Source organism: Procambarus clarkii, chromosome 4, assembly GCF_040958095.1.
Source record: "Procambarus clarkii isolate CNS0578487 chromosome 4, FALCON_Pclarkii_2.0, whole genome shotgun sequence".
Taxonomy (NCBI): domain Eukaryota; kingdom Metazoa; phylum Arthropoda; class Malacostraca; order Decapoda; family Cambaridae; genus Procambarus; species Procambarus clarkii.
The window spans coordinates 42,720,745-42,737,698 of record NC_091153.1 but is presented as its reverse complement, the minus strand read 5'-3'; the positions used below and the strand labels follow the sequence as shown (position 1 = coordinate 42,737,698).

The 16,954-nt window shown below is 49.8% G+C and overlaps 1 protein-coding gene across 1 annotated transcript; it reads right to left on the bottom strand.

Moving 5' to 3' along the window:
- Window positions 1-2,067: 2,067 nt before the first annotated feature.
- LOC123750157 (putative uncharacterized protein DDB_G0286901) lies at window positions 2,068-3,507 on the bottom strand. Its single transcript, XM_045732280.1, has one exon. The coding sequence runs from the start codon at window positions 3,505-3,507 to the stop codon at window positions 2,068-2,070; it is 1,440 nt and encodes a 479-aa protein (XP_045588236.1).
- Window positions 3,508-16,954: the final 13,447 nt, after the last annotated feature.

Below are 16,954 nucleotides of genomic sequence, written 5' to 3'. Positions count from 1 at the left end.
TCCTGGTCACGTGGTCCACACGAGGCAGAGTTGGATTGGGCGTCGATTCTAACATCGAATCGGAATTCATCATTCCCGTGTAATTAATTCCACACTTAAGAACTCTCAAGGTCATCGGTTATAGTGGGGATCAAGCCCCAAGGTTGATTAATTAGCATGATCGATCCAGACCTCGATCATTGCTCTGTGTTACTGGTCTGGTGGTGGCGGCGGAGGCGACTCTAGGGTTTTGCTCAAAGCCTAGGTCACGTCATTCTGGTTGTAGAATCCTAAGTCGGTCAATCGTCTTAGGACCACGTGGCGTGGAGTTGGCTTTGGTAAAAGTTTTGGAGTCCCTTGTAGAGAATAAAAAGTAAGAATACGGGTAGAGGGGAAGAAGAACGAAAGATTAGTCGAGAAAACCCTCCCCGTGTTACAATAGTTCCACTGCACACGGGAGGTAATAAAGCGTTGGCCAAAGTCAAAGATTGAACACGGTAGGAAATAGTGAACATACACGGCACGTATAGATAGATAAGCAGTCTCCGTGGTGTACTGGTAAGACACTCGCCTGGCGTTCCGCGAGCGCTATGTCATGGGTTCGTATCCTGGCCGGGGAGGATTTACTGGGCGCAATTCCTTAACTGTAGCCTCTGTTTAACGCAACAGTAAAATGTGTACTTGGATGAAAAAACGATTCTTCGCGGCAGGGGATCGTATTCCAGGGACCATAGGATTAAGGACCTGCCCGAAACGCTACGCGTACTAGTGGCTCTACAAGAATGTAACAACTCTTGTATATATCTCAAAAAAAAAAAAAATAAGGCACGTAAATTATTAGAATCGTTTTAAAGCACTCGAAATGTATACTCTGGAAGGGAGACGAGAGAGGTATCAAATACATGGAAGATATTAGAGGGCCAGGTACCAAATCTATACAGTAGAATAACAACGTACTGGAGTGAAAGACATGGAATAAAATGCAGAACAGAATCAGTGAAGAGCAGAGGTGCCATAGGCACAATCAGAGAACAGTGAACATCAGAGGTCCACGGTTGTTCAACGTCCTCCCAGCGAGCATAAGAAATATTGCCGGAACAAAGGTGGACATCTTCAAGAATCATTTAGTTACGTTCTTGCAAGAGTTGATGGACCAACTGGGTTGTAGTGAGTGGCTAACAGACTGTTTGGTCTAGCAGCCTGTTAGACCAAACTATCACAAGTCAAGCCTAGTCCCTGGCTGGTCTCGGGGAGTAGAACTCTCAAAACCGTCTACAGGTATGCTCCAGGTATGCTGGCGCGTCTGTTTATTGATCTCTACAGCTGATCTCCAGCATCCACGTGCCTTTGTTTACCTGGGGCCAGATTCACGAAGCAGTTACGCAAGCACTTACGAACCTGTTCATCTTTTCTCAATCTTTGGCGGCTTTGTTTACAATTATTAAACAGTTAATGAGCTCCGAAGCACCAGGAGGCTGTTTATAACAATAACAACAGTTGATTGGCAAGTTTTCATGCTTGTAAACTGTTTAATAAATGTAATCAAAGCCGTCAAAGACTGAGGAAAGATGTACACATTCGTAAGTACTTGCGTAACTGCTTCGTGAATCTGGCCCCTGGACCCTTTATGTACTCTGAAGTATAATTTGAATTACCACTTACCAGAAGCCTGATAGTGAGTGTACTAGCTATATATGGACCACATACCAGGAAGCTTCATATTGACTATACAACGGCCTCCACTCAAATGGGACGTTTATATCGAAATACAGGTGGCATGGCCTTCAGACGTGGGCATGGCCAGCCTATGGACTTGGCCACGTGGCCAGCGAATGGAAGCACAGAAATAGGAGCTGGAGACCAGGATGAGAAGAGGGAAGATGATTGGTTGCAGGTTGCTTCAAGTAACCAATCAGCAGGTATCAAAGGGTTACGTCATCAGAGAGAGCTATCTTCGTGGCCTCCCATTGGCCTAGCAACGAGGTCTCAGTGTACCCTGAAATTTGGTGGCGGGCGGACACGTCAACTTTTCTCCAGGATTTAGTTACAAATCGTCGATTGAGAGGCAGGTTGAGACTTTGTGAAGTACTACGGGCGTTGTATTATCACAAGGAACAGCCTAGTTAACCCCAGACAAGTTATTTCGTCTGAGAAGTTCCTGCATTGTTTGGGGAGTTGTTTCTGCATTGTTTGGGGAGTTGTTCCTGCATTGTTTGGGGAGTTGTTCCTGCATTGTTTGGGGAGTTGTTCCTGCATTGTTTGGTGAGTTGTTCCTGCATTGTTTGGGGAGTTGTTCCTGCATTGTTTGGGGAGTTGTTCCTGCATTGTTTGGTGAGTTGTTCCTGCATTGTTTGGGGAGTTGTTCCTGCATTGTTTGGTGAGTTGTTCCTGCATTGTTTGGGAGTTGTTCCTGCATTGTTTGGGGAGTTGTTCCTGCATTGTTTGGTGAGTTGTTCCTGCATTGTTTGGGGAGTTGTTCCTGCATTGTTTGGGGAGTTGTTCCTGCATTGTTTGGTGAGTTGTTCCTGCATTGTTTGGGGAGTTGTTCCTGCATTGTTTGGGGAGTTGTTCCTGCATTGTTTGGTGAGTTGTTCCTGCATTGTTTGGTGAGTTGTTCCTGCATTGTTTGAGAGTTGTTCCTGCATTGTTAGGTGAGTTGTTCCTGCATTGTTTGAGAGTTGTTCCTGCATTGTTTGGGGAGTTGTTCCTGCATTGTTTGAGAGTTGTTCCTGCATTGTTTGGGGAGTTGTTCCTGCATTGTTTGAGAGTTGTTCCTGCATTGTTTGAGAGTTGTTCCTGCATTATTTGAGAGTTGTTCCTGCATTGTTTGAGAGTTGTTCCTGCATTGTTTGGGGAGTTGTTCCTGCATTGTTTGGGGAGTTGTTCCTGCATTGTTTGGTGAGTTGTTCCTGCATTGTTTGGGGAGTTGTTCCTGCATTGTTTGAGAGTTGTTCCTGCATTGTTTGAGAGTTGTTCCTGCATTGTTTGAGAGTTGTTCCTGCATTGTTTGGGGAGTTGTTCCTGCATTGTTTGGGGAGTTGTTCCTGCATTGTTTGGGGAGTTGTTCCTGCATTGTTTGGTGAGTTGTTCCTGCATTGTTTGAGAGTTGTTCCTGCATTGTTTGGGGAGTTGTTCCTGCATTGTTTGAGAGTTGTTCCTGCATTGTTTGAGAGTTGTTCCTGCATTGTTTGGGGAGTTGTTCCTGCATTGTTTGGGGAGTTGTTCCTGCATTGTTTGGTGAGTTGTTCCTGCATTGTTTGAGAGTTGTTCCTGCATTGTTTGGGGAGTTGTTCCTGCATTGTTTGAGAGTTGTTCCTGCATTGTTTGGGGAGTTGTTCCTGTTTCATCACTATCACCATCATTTTCCTTTGCTAGCTCATCACTATCACCATCATTCCTATCATTTTCACCGTTTTCACCAGCATTTCCAGCATCGTCACCATTAGTATTTGAATTTCCAGCATCGTCACCATTAGTATTTGAATTTCCAGCATCGTCACCATTTGTTTTTACATCAACATGAGTCATTTACACCATCATCACCTTATAAATCATCACTATCATCATTTACATTTTCCGATACGACGAGCATCATTCAAAACGGAAACTCTATTATTGATGAAAATCTTGATAGACTCTTGAATAGACTGAATCGTGTTGAATCTTGATAGGCTGAATCTTGATATATTGAATCTTAATGAATCTTGATAGACTGAATCTTGATAGACTGAATCTTGATGAATCTTGATATATTGAATCTTAATGAATCTTGATAGACTGAATCTTAATGAATCTTGATAGACTGAATCTTGATAGACTGAATCTTGATGAATCTTGATATATTGAATCTTAATGAATCTTGATAGACTGAATCTTAATCAATCTTGATAGACTGAATCTTGATAGACTGAATCTTGATGAATCTTGATAGACTGAATCTTAATGAATCTTGATAGACTGAATCTTGATAGACTGAATCATGATGAATCTTGATATATTGAATCTTAATGAATCTTGATAGACTGAATCTTGATGAATCTTGATAGACTGAATCTTGATGAATCTTGTTAGACTGTCATGTTACTTGAAGATAACCAGATAAAGAAGCGCTCCGTCTTGGCGCGGTTATCCTGGAAGCTGGGTGATTATTTACTTAATTACGCTAATGACATAACCACGCCTTTAACAAGCAATTACGTTCGGGCCGGACGCGATGGTCGTTATAAGGGGGGGGGGGGGGGGGGAGGGAATTAGTCGGTTGATTGGTAATTAAGATCTGTCATTTTAATAGAACTTTTGGGACTGGCGAATGGAGAGAAGGAGAGTAACGGGAGATAAAGAGGAATGAGAGAAAAGGGGGGAGGGGTGAGAGAAAGGGGGGGGGGGTGAGAGAAAGGGGGGGGGGTAAGGGGGGAGAGAGGGGGGTGTGTGCCCCCCTTCCCTCCCCCCCTCCTCCCCCCCCCCTCGTGTCAACCGGACATTTTACGGTGGTTCTTAACCGGAAGAGTCGTTTCATGGCCATTAAACCACTGCAATTTCGACGTTGCGGTAGATAGCGTGAAAATTGTGGTGGATTAAATGAGATAACGTCATTGTGCGTCTTCGTTATTCTTAACGTCGCTGAGCGCCTTCGTTAGTATGAATATTTAATTAGATTTAACGACACGGACAAATTATAATTATGGATTGTTATTAATTATTTGAGACGGTCATTTTTGTTAAGCCGGGGGGGGGGGGGGGTCATTGGCTGTTGTATTTGATGCATTAAAACTGTGTTGATATTATCCTGAAGCATGATAGTCCTGAGGTTCCGGGTTCGATCCCAGGTGGAGGCGGAAACAAATGGGCAGAGTTTCTTTCACCCTGACTAGCAGTAAATAGGTACCTGGGAGTTAGACAGCTGCTACGGGCTGCTTCCTGGGGTTGTATAACAAAAAGGAGGCCTGGTCGAGGACCGGGCCGCGGGGACACTAAGCCCCGAAATCATTTCAAGATAACCTTGCGTTGATTTCGGGGGTCAAGGTCCCCGCGGCCCAGTCACTGACTAGGCCTCCTGGTTGTTGGACTGGTTAACCAGGCTGTTGGACGCGGCTGCTCGCATCCTGACGTAGGAATCACAGCCTGGTTGATCAGGTAAGTTTAGTTGAAACTTAATAAAAAAAAGTTACAGGAGTGGGTGATTGAACCCTTCTTGTAGTTTAGGCCCACCTGCGTTTAATGTAGGCCTACCTGGACTAAATTGGGTGGATTTAAATAGCGGCCTCGTATGGGCACAGCCCCGCTCCTGTGCCAAGTAAGTCCACTACGGGATCACCATAGCCCGTGCTACTTGCCCCGCTCCTGTGCCAGGTAAGTCCACTACGGGATCACCATAGCCCGTGCTACTTGCCCCGCTCTTGTGCCAGGTAAGTCCACTACGGGATCACCATAGCCCGTGCTACTTGCCCCGCTCCTGTGCCAGGTAAGTCCACTACGGGATCACCATAGCCCGTGCTACTTGCCCCGCTCCTGTGCCAGGTAAGTCCACTACGGGATCACCATAGCCCGTGCTACTTGGAACTTGTTGTCCCCAGTAGCTGAATCTTAAACAACAACAACAATGGGCCTCGTATGGGTCAATAGGCCTTCCATAGTTCCCTTAACTCTTATGCTCGTGTATGCCTAATAGAGGTCTTAGAGGTCAGAGGTCAGCTGTCATAGGTATATGTATCCTGTATTGTGTATCTTGATTTAATACACGTTCACACGTGTAGCCTTAATGGGGGGTTCTGGAGACCCCCTACCCCAGCCTCCCCCCTCTTTTATCAACCTCAAGAGAGCCAAAGGGAGATCTAATAGATTCCTGCCCCTTTGTAAGATTAATGGAAGGTCTGTATGAAGGGTGAGTTCGTGTTTTTCAAAATGTTTGAGAGGTGGTGAAGGGGGGGGGTTGACTGCTCCCCCCTTCCGCCATGGATAGGAAGGATGGGGGGGTCATGGTTGTTAGGGGGGATGGGGGGGGGGAATAAGCGTGTGATGGGGGAAGGGAAGGGAACTATCAGGGGGAAAGCGCCAAGTCATTACGACTATATAGCACTGGGAAGGGGTCAGGATAAGGATTTGGGATGGGACGGAGGGGAAGGAATGGTTGCCCAATCACTTAGACGGTCGGGGATTGAACGCCGACCTGCATGAAGCGTTTTGAGTTTTTTGAGGAGAGTGGGAAATGCTGGGTGGTGAGTGAAGGCTAATTATGGGGGGAGGGGGTGATTCCTCGATATCGGGGAGGGGGGGGGGGGAGGGGTTAGGGGGAGGTTTACAGGTAAACTGCGCCTCTCAGTAACACGCCCCTGCTGCACCACAACAACCTGGTGTACCAAACTCTCACAAGTCAAGCCTGGCCTCGGGCCGCTCCAAGCAACAGTCTGGTGGACCAAACTCTCACAAGTCAAGCCTGGCCTGCGGGCCGCTCCAAGCAACAGCCTGGTGGACCAAACTCTCACAAGTCAAGCCTGGCCTCGGGCCGCTCCAAGCAACAGCCTGGTGGACCAAACTCTCACAAGTCAAGCCTGGCCTCGGGCCGCTCCAAGCAACAGCCTGGTGGACCAAACTCTCACAAGTCAAGCCTGGCCTCGGGCCGCTCCAAGCAACAGCCTGGTGGACCAAACTCTCACAAGTCAAGCCTGGCCTCGGGCCGCTCCAAGCAACAGCCTGGTGGACCAAACTCTCACAAGTCAAGCCTGGCCTCGGGCCGCTCCAAGCAACAGCCTGGTGGACCAAACTCTCACAAGTCAAGCCTGGCCTCGGGCCGCTCCAAGCAACAGCCTGGTGGACCAAACTCTCACAAGTCAAGCCTGGCCACGGGCCGCTCCAAGCAACAGCCTGGTGGACCAAACTCTCACAAGTCAAGCCTGGCCTCGGGCCGCTCCAAGCAACAGCCTGGTGGACCAAACTCTCACAAGTCAAGCCTGGCCTGCGGGCCGCTCCAAGCAACAGCCTGGTGGACCAAACTCTCACAAGTCAAGCCTAGCCTCGGGCCGGGCTTGGGGAGTAGAAGAACTCCCAGAACCCCATCAACCAGGTACAAAAACATGGCTTCATGTCCACAAGCTCGATAACCCCTTGTCTTACCTACCTTGTATATACAACCCTCCAAGTTCCTTCCTTGTATCAAAGTTCCCATCCCTTCCCTTCCCTCCCACCTTCCCTCCCTTTGCCCTTCCACCTTCCCTCCCTTTACCCTTCCGTATTGCTGGTCCTGCGTCCCTCCCTCTCTCTCATCACCTGGGCACTTACCTGGACATTTTATCAGGGCGCGGTCATTACCTAGGTAATTTAACAGGAATAAGGGCACAGCGGGACTCCTCTGAAGGTCACCGCCTTCCCTCTTGATATCCTGGTAGTTAGTTGGCATTCAGTGCCCGTCGTCTGATAGTGGCATTATAGTCTCTGGGAGGGGGGGTTTGTGGGGGAGGGGGTTGTGTGGTTGTGGTGGGAGGGGGGGTTGTGGGGGAGGGGGTTGTGTGGTTGTGGTGGGAGGGGGGGGTTGTGTGGTTGTGGGGGAGGGGTTGTGTGGTTGTGGGGGAGGGGTTGTGTGGTTGTGGGGGAGGGGTTGTGTGGTTGTGGGGGAGGGGTTGTGTGGTTGTGGGGGAGGGGTTGTGTGGTTGTGGGGGAGGGGTTGTGTGGTTGTGGGGGAGGGGTTGTGTGGTTGTGGTGGGAGGGGTTGTGTGGTTGTGGTGGGAGGTGGGGGTTGTGGGGGAGGGGTTGTGTGTTTGTGGTGGGAGGGGTTGTGTGGTTGTGGGGGAGGGGTTGTGTGTTTGTGGTGGGAGGGGTTGTGTGGTTGTGGTGGGAGGGGGTGGGTTGTGGGGGAGGGGTTGTGTGTTTGTGGTGGGAGGGGTTGTGTGGTTGTGGGGGAGGGGTTGTGTGGTTGTGGTGGGAGGGGGTGGGTTGTGGGGGAGGGGTTGTGTGTTTGTGGTGGGAGGGGTTGTGTGGTTGTGGGGGAGGGGTTGTGTGTTTGTGGTGGGAGGGGTTGTGTGGTTGTGGGGGAGGGGTTGTGTGTTTGTGGTGGGAGGGGTTGTGTGGTTGTGGGGGAGGGGTTGTGTGTTTGTGGTGGGAGGGGTTGTGTGGTTGTGGGGGAGGGGTTGTGTGGTTGTGGGGGAGGGGTTGTGTGGTTGTGGGGGAGGGGGTGGGTTGTGGGGGAGGGGTTGTGTGGTTGTGGGGGAGGGGGTGGGTTGTGGTGGGAGGGGGTTGTGTGGTTGTGGGGGAGGGGTTGTGTGTTTGTGGTGGGAGGGGGGGGGTTGTGGGGGAGGGGGTGGGTTGTGGGGGAGGGGTTGTGTGGTTGTGGGGGAGGGGTTGTGTGGTTGTGGTGGGAGGGGGGGGGTTGTGGGGGAGGGGTTGTGTGGTTGTGGGGGAGGGGTTGTGTGGTTGTGGGGGAGGGGTTGTGTGGTTGTGGGGGAGGGGTTGTGTGGTTGTGGTGGGAGGTGGGGGTTGTGGGGGAGGGGTTGTGTGGTTGTGGGGGAGGGGTTGTGTGGTTGTGGTGGGAGGTGGGGGTTGTGGGGGAGGGGTTGTGTGGTTGTGGGGAGGGGTTGTGTGGTTGTGGGGGAGGGGTTGTGTGGTTGTGGTGGGAGGGGTTGTGTGGTTGTGGTGGGAGGGGTTGTGTGGTTGTGGTGGGAGGTGGGGGTTGTGGGGGAGGGGTTGTGTGGTTGTGGGGAGGGGTTGTGTGGTTGTGGGGGAGGGGTTGTGTGGTTGTGGGGGAGGGGTTGTGTGGTTGTGGGGGAGGGATTGTGTGGTTGTGGGGGATGTGGGGGAGGGGTTGTGTGGTTGTGGTGGGAGGGGGTTGTGTGGTTGTGGTGGGAGGGGGGGGGTTGTGGGGGAGGGGTTGTGTGGTTGTGGTGGGAGGGGGGGGTTGTGGGGGAGGGGTTGTGTGGTTGTGGTGGGAGGGGGGGGTTGTGGGGGAGGGGTTGTGTGGTTGTGGGGGAGGGGTTGTGTGGTTGTGGTGGGAGGGGGGGGTTGTGGGGGAGGGGTTGTGTGGTTGTGGTGGGAGGGGGGGGTTGTGGGGGAGGGGTTGTGTGGTTGTGGTGGGAGGGGGGGGTTGTGGGGGAGGGGTTGTGTGGTTGTGGTGGGAGGGGTTGTGTGGTTGTGGTGGGAGGAGGTTGTGGAGAGCGTCAGATGGGAGAGGGTTGTATTCACCTAGTTCTGCTTGCGGGGGTTGAGCTCTAGCTCTTTGGTCCCGCCTCTCAACCGTGTGTGTGTGTGTGTGTGTTTGTGTTATCTCTACCACAGACGTGGCCACACAATTATAATGCTAACCAGTATATTAGTACGAATAATGTACTTGCCTATTTGTTCCTTTAGGATAGAGCTTCAGCTCTTGGACCGTCTGACACAATGACACATTTTTACTTTCTACTTTTCTATAGGTTGTATCTACTTTTGGTAGTTTGGTGGGTGGCGTCTCTAGTTCTCTTTTCGTATCGGTGACTTGTCTTTTCACCCCCCATCCCCCCCCCTTCCTCTCACTCACTCACCTGATGCCTCTGTTCACCTAGCAGTAAATTAGGCAAGTTGCTACGGGCTGCCTCCTGTAAGACGTGTGTGTGTGTGTGTGAATGTGTGTGAGAGAGAGAGAGAGAGAGAGAGAGAGAGAGAGAGAGAGAGAGAGAAATGTGGAGATAAACGACATGTCGGGAATCGGTACATTAGACAACAGACGGTTAGAAAGGCGGGTCCAAGAGCTAACGGCTAAGTCTTGCAGGTACAGATAGAAGTAAATACAAAAAGGAAACGGACTTGAAGAGAACAACCATTGTGATGGGATCCCTGGATTTGAAAGTTCTCGTAATCCATCCTATCATTTTTCTGGCTGCCGAAATATTTGCTTCGTTATGCTCTCTAAAATTTAAGTCGTTTAAAATCTTTAAAAATTTAGAGATCTCTAAATCTAAAAAAAAATCTCTAAAATGTAGGATAAAAAATGGATTGATTGACAGTTGAGAGGCGGGTCCAAAGAGCCAAAGCTCAACCCTCGCAAGCACAAGTAGGTACCCACATACACACCCCGGCAAATTACACTATCAGGAGTCATTAGCGAACTTCCCCACAACAAGTCGGAACTCGGCCAAATTCACAGTGGGGGAGAAAACGAAGCTTTTCGAGAGTCTCTCAATTATTTAGCTTTGTGTGGGTTTACAGGGTCGTGTGGAGCCAAGAGAGGCGTTTGGGCACGCTCCCTGTGTACCCTTAGCGCCCTGAGTGCTTGGATACTCTAAAGGTTCTCCCAACACCCTTCTCTCTCTCCCTCTCTCTCTAACTCGACATTTCAATACCCCCTCGCAACATTCATCCCTAATAATCCCTAATTGAGGAGGTTGTTGATAGGGACGGAGATGTGGGGGGGGGAGGGAGGGAGGGCCCCTGAGTGTGTTCCTCTTGGGCTCATCAGGGGCCCGGACTTGAGGGCCCACAGTTGGGGGCCAAGTGGCATGCTTTCCTGAAATTCTTTGCTCTGACGCCTCTTTGAGGGTTATATTCCACCCTGACGCCTTTATTCCTCCCTGCCTGACATGAGAGAGGGAGACAGAGAGAGAGAGAGAGAGAGAGAGAGAGAGAGAGAGAGAGAGAGAGAGAGGGAGAGAGAGAGAGAGAGAGAGAGTGGGTGATTTCTAACCTAGTTGTGCTTGCCGCATATGTTATTCTTTTTGATGTGGGCTTCAGGAGACAGGTTTGACGTGATATCAACTCCTAAATCTTTCTCTTTGTCCGTTTCATGAAGGACTTCATCTCCCATTCGATATCCAATGTCTTGCCTCCTGTTTCTTCCGTCTAGTTTCATTATCTTACAAATACTTAGGTTGAACTTTAGTAGCCATTTGTTGGACCATTCCTTCAGTTTGTTTAGGTCATCTTGTAGCCTCATACTATCTTCCTCTGTCTTAATCCTCCTCATAATTTTTTGCATCATCAGCAAACAATGAAAGGAACGAGTCTATACCCTCTGGGAGATCATTTACATATATCAGAAACAGTATGGGACCAAGGACTGATCCTTGCGGTACTCCACTGGTGACGCCTCGCCAATGTGAGACCTCACCCCTCACCCCTCACAGTGACTCGTTGTGTCCTGTTGCTTAGGTACTCCCTTATCCAGTGGAGTACCTTCCCTTTCACTCCTGCCTGAGTGAGTGTGAGGGTAGGGGGTGGGCATGAGTAGTGTTGTTTGAGGTGTTAATTAAGAATATCCTCCCTACACCCTCAAGACATCTGGTCAGGACATAAGCTGGTGGGGTGTGGCACTCAGCAGTGCCACACCCGGCACTGGTGGGGAGTGGCACTGGCTTAGAATGAGAGTAGATGCCAAACGAGAGACGGGACACACCCTGCCATAGTTCGAGAGGTGTGTGACGTAGGTGTGTGTATTCACCTAGTTGTATTTGCAGGGGTTGAGCTTTGCTCTTTCGACCCGCCTCTTAACTGTCAATCAACTGTTTACTAACTATTTTTTCCCCACACCACACACACACACATCCCAGGAAGCAGTCCGTGACAGCTGACTAACTCCCAGGTACCTATTTACTGCTAGGTAATAGTGTGTGTGTGGGGGGGGGGGGTTGGGTGCGTGTGTGTATAGTCCTAAATAGTCCCCAGATGGAGGAGTTGTTACCCGCACGCTACAAGGAACACTGTAAGGTATGTTTGTCATTAGTGTCGTGGTGATTGACGTGTTCAGAACGCGTGTTACTGGCTTATCAAGATGTCAGGAGCTGTCTCTCCTCACCTGTGCTTGCGGGGGTTGAGCTCTGGCTCTTTGGTCCCGCCTCTCAACTGTCAATCAACTGGTGTACAGGTTCCTGAGCCTACTAGGCCCTATCATATCTACATTTGAAACTGTGTATGGATGATGGAATGGTGCCCAGTCACTCCTCCTCCTTGCTCATTGGGTTCGAACCCGGGTCTTCTCGTTGGCGAGGCCAGCGGGTGCGGCCGCTAATTGCAATAGTTCAAGACATTGTTTCTGGTGTTTTGTGTTTGTGCAGGGGTCGAGCTCTAGCTCCTTGGTCCCCTGCTCTGCCCCCCTATCTCCCTGCATCTCCCCCCACCCCCTGGATCTCTCCCCCTTACCTTTTGACTTATAGACAAAAATACAAGTCACAGCTTCGTATCATCCTTTGCAGATGACACAAAAATCAGTATGAAAATTACCTCGGCTGAGGACATTGAAAAACTTCAAGCTGATATTAATAAAGTTTTCGACTGGGCATCAGAAAATAACATGATGTTTAACAGTGATAAATTCCAGGTACTCAGGTACGGTAAAAATGAGGACCTTAAACATAATACAGAGTACAAAACACAATCAAATGTACCCATAGTAGGAAAACAGCATGTAAAGGATTTGGGAATAATAATGTCGGACGACCTAACGTTTAAGGAGCATAACCAAGCAAATATTGCGACAGCCAGAAAAATGATAGGATGGATTACGAGAACTTTCAAATCCAGGGATCCCATCACAATGGTTGTACTCTTCAAGGCACTTGTGTTGTCCCGTCTTGAGTACTGCTCAGTACTCACTTCCCCCTTCAAAGCAGGAGAGATTGCTGAAATAGAGGGAATACAGAGAACATATACGGCACGCATAGACGCAATAAAGCACCTAAATTATTGGGATCGTCTCAAAGCCCTCCAAATGTACTCACTAGAAAGAAGACGAGAGAGATATCAAATAATATACACCTGGAAGATACTGGAGGGTCAAGTACCAAATCTACACAGTAAAATAACAACGTACTGGAGTGAACGACATGGAAGAAAATGTAGAATAGAACCAATGAAGAGCAGAGGTGCCATAGGCACAATCAGAGAACACTGTATAAACATCAGAGGTCCGCGGTTGTTCAACGTCCTCCCAGCAAGCATAAGAAATATTGCCGGAACAACAGTGGACATTTTCAAGAGGAAACTAGATTTATTCCTCCAAGGAGTGCCGGACCAACCGGGCTGTGGTGGGTATGTGGGCCTGCGGGCCGCTCCAAGCAACAGCCTGGTGGACCAAACTCTCACAAGTCGAGCCTGGCCTCGGGCCGGGCTTGGGGAGTAGAAGAACTCCCAGAACCCCATCAACCAGGTATCAACCAGGTAACCCTCCCCGTCCTTGCGTCTCCCCCCGTCACTCCCCACCTCCTCAATTCTCTCCCCTCTCCCCAAATCTCCCCTCCCCCTCTCTCCCCCCCTCTCCCCCTCTCCCCCCTCCCCCCCACCAACCATGCGCTGTCCAGCGTTTGTTTGCACTCTTAATATTTTTGTCTTTCCGGGTCCCGAATTTTTTTGGGGTCCTGGTAGAGTGATTCTGGATGCTGGCTTCTTGGGTTGTTGAGGGGGGGGGCAGTGGGTTGAGGGGGGTGGAGGGAAGCGAGTTGACGGGGGGGGGGGGATGGGTTTGAGAAGGTTGTGTTGGTTGGCGACGTGTTGAGGGTTCAAGATGGGGTTCAGAGGTGGTGGTGAGAGTGGGCCGTGGTTGAACCTCAAGCCGTGGACTCTGCATTATTAGGTTGAGATGTCAACATTTGGCCGTCTTGGTTGTGTCTTACGATGTCTTGGGGGGGGGGAGGCTGCCTCTTATCTCTTGTCTCCATCTTTCTCTCTCGTTCTCTATCTTTCTCTCTTTCTTTTTCTCTCTCTCTCTCGCCCACTCACTCAATCACTCTCTATCTGTCTCTCTCTCTCTCTCACACACACACACACACACACACACACATACACACACACACACACACACACACACACACACACACACACACACACACACACACACACACACACACACACACACACACACACACACACACATGAAACTAAAAAAAAACAATAAAAAGTGGCTACTCCATCCAATATTCATCACATCTTCTTATCTAAGAACAGCGATCAAAAGTTCCTTGATATCTCAGCAACGTCTCACCGATTATCGAACTTCCAGTAACTTCCTTAAATAACAAGAAAAGGACTTCCGCCCTTGTATCCCTACCTCCTAAGGTCCATTAACCCTCCCCTAGCAAGTCCACCTCCCTTACACCCTGTAATACTTGCTGCCCCCCACCCACTCCCACCCAAAACCCCACTCGAAGGGCCCAACCCATTCCGTCGGCTGAAGGGAAAGATGGGTCAGAAGCCGTGACCAAGAAAATGTCTGGCAGACAGAAATGAGAAACGTGATTGAAAGAAGTGGAGGGAAGCCTTGATAGCATAAGGGAGAGGCAGGGTCCTATGACAAGCCCCCACCTCACCCCGGTAGCCTGAAAGAGATGGAGGGAAGCCATGATAGCAAAAGGGAGAGGCAGAATCCTATGACAAGCCCCCACCTCACCCTGGTAGCCTGAAAGAGATGGAGGGAAGCCATGATAGCAAAAGGGAGAGGCAGGGTCCTATGACAAGCCCCCACCTCATCCCGGTAGCCTGAAAGAGGTGGAGGGAAGCCTTGATAGCAAAAGGGAGAGGCAGGGTCCTATGACAAGCCCCCACCTCACCCTGGTAGCCTGAAAGAGATGGAGGGAAGCCATGATAGCAAAAGGGAGAGGCAGGGTCCTATGACAAGCCCCCACCTCACCCCGGTAGCCTGAAAGTGGTGGAGGGAAGCCTTGATAGCAAAAGGGAGAAGCAGGGTCCTATGACAAGCCCCCACCTCACCCCTGGCATCCACGGAATGGTTTGAATAGTATACGTAACAGACATGTACACAGGGGGTGTGCTTGCGGGATCGAGCACAAGCTCCTCAGCCCCCGCCTAAGCAGGGAGCTGAGACTAACCAACAGATATGGAAGCTAAGATGACAGACAAACACACACAAGGAACTGAAAATACCTCAACCCCCACACAGAGAGCAGGGGAAGGGAATTCTCAGGAAAAAGCGCCAAGTCATCATGACTATATAGTACTGAGAAGGGGTCAGGATAAGGATTTGGGATGGGACGGGGGGAAGGAATGGTGCCCAACCATTTGTGGACGGTCGGGGATTGAACGCCGACCTGCATGAAGCGAGACCGTCTCTCTACCGTCTGTGGACCCAAAAAGGGAGGGAGATTAACTCCCCCCCCTCCCCCCCTCTGTGAGACTAGAGTCGTGGTGGAAGCGATGGCCGAGTCTGTGTCTGGATTAAATAGGGGGATTCACGGATTTACGAGAACACGTTCATGGGTTATTTGTGGGGGTTTCCGGACTCGCCCGGAGTATGCAAATGAGGGGATTGTTTAGGTAACCCCCTTGCCCCACGATGATCGGGTATTTAGGGAGCCACGTGCCCGAGCTGATTGGGCATTTAGGAAGTGACTGGGAGCCATCTTGTGATGCCACGGTCACAAACCTCAGTACCAGCGGCAGTAATTGGTTGTCTAAGGCAATGGGGAGCCGGTCGGCCGAGCGGACAGCACGCTGGACTTGTAATCCTGTGGTCCCGGGGTCGATCCCGGGCGCCGGCGAGAAACAATAGGCAGAGTTTCTTTCACCTTGTGCCCCTGTTACCTAGCAGTAAAATAGGTACCTGGGTGTTAGTCAGCTGTCACGGGCTGCTTCCTGGGGGTGGAGGCCTGGTCGAGGACCGGGCCGCGGGGACACTAAAGCCCCGAAATCATCTCAAGATAACCTCAAGATGATTCGCCACCTGAATTATGTTAATGAGATTCGTTTTTGAATATTAGGAATATTCCTATAAATATATAGGAATATAGGTGTATATATTCGTATAAATATATAGGAATATAGGTGTTTTTGTTAGTCTTCGACTCCTTTAAATTGGTGTAAGCGGTAAATGAGTACTGTGTGTGAGTACTCAGAGACGTGAGAGAGTACTCATGGTGAGTACTTCTGTATTCTCCTTGTTTCCTCTTACATGAGTTGTGTGGAAGTGTGGATTGTATGGGATGCCAGTTTTTCTCTCTGTCTGTCTGTCTGTGTCTGTCTGTCTGTCTGTCTGTCTGTCTGTCTGTCTGTCTGTCTGTCTGTCTCTCTGTCTGTCTGTCTGTCTGTCTCTCTGTCTGTCTGTCTGTCTGTCTCTCTGTCTCTCTGTCTCTGTCTGTCTCTCTCTCTCTCTCTCTCTCTCTCTCTCTCTCTCTCTCTCTCTCTCTCTCTCTCTCTCTCTCTCTCTCTCTCTCTCTCTCTCTCTCTCTCTCTCTCTCTCTCTCTCACACACACACACACACACACACACACACACACACACACACACACACACACACACACACACACACACACACACACACTCACTCACTCACTCACTCACTCACACATTCACTCACTCACACACACACACACACACACTCACACACCCACCACCATCAGCGGTAATCACCATCAACACACCATCTTGTCACTACAAATATCTTCCCACCATCTGGCTTCTCGCCTCAGACATACACACACACATCTTACGGATATAAATAAAGTCTTGGTGCTTTCTCATCCTAATTTCCTTCCCTTCCTTCCTTCCTTCCTTCCTTCCTTCCTTCCTTCCTTCCTTCCTTCCTTCCTTCCTTCCTTCCTTCCTTCTCAAACATTCTTGTGAATGGAATTTGGTGTTATGTGTGAAAGATCGAAGATCACTCCGCGGCGACTTATTAGTTCAGTTTCACTGTTCTGTTGTGGAAAGCGGCAGGTTTTTGCGGGCCTGGAATAGGTTTTTTTTTAAGTGGAGGGGTTGTATACTCCTCCGTTCCTCGCGCTTCACACAACAGTTTAACGGAACACAGTGATGTTTATAGTGTCTTCAGCTGAGTAATGGTATGATTGGAATGGTATGATTGGAATTAGCTTTATGTCAATATGTAACCCCTCCCCCCCTTGCCCTTCATCCCGTGTGTGTGTGTGTGTGTGTGTGTGTGTGTGTGTGTGTGTGTGTGTGTGTGTGTGTGTGTGTGTGTGTGTGTGTGTGGTGTTGAACGCCCATCTCTTAGCGTTTATAAATGTCATTCTTATGTTTGTCAGTTTGACGTAAGGTTGATTTGTGGTGTTA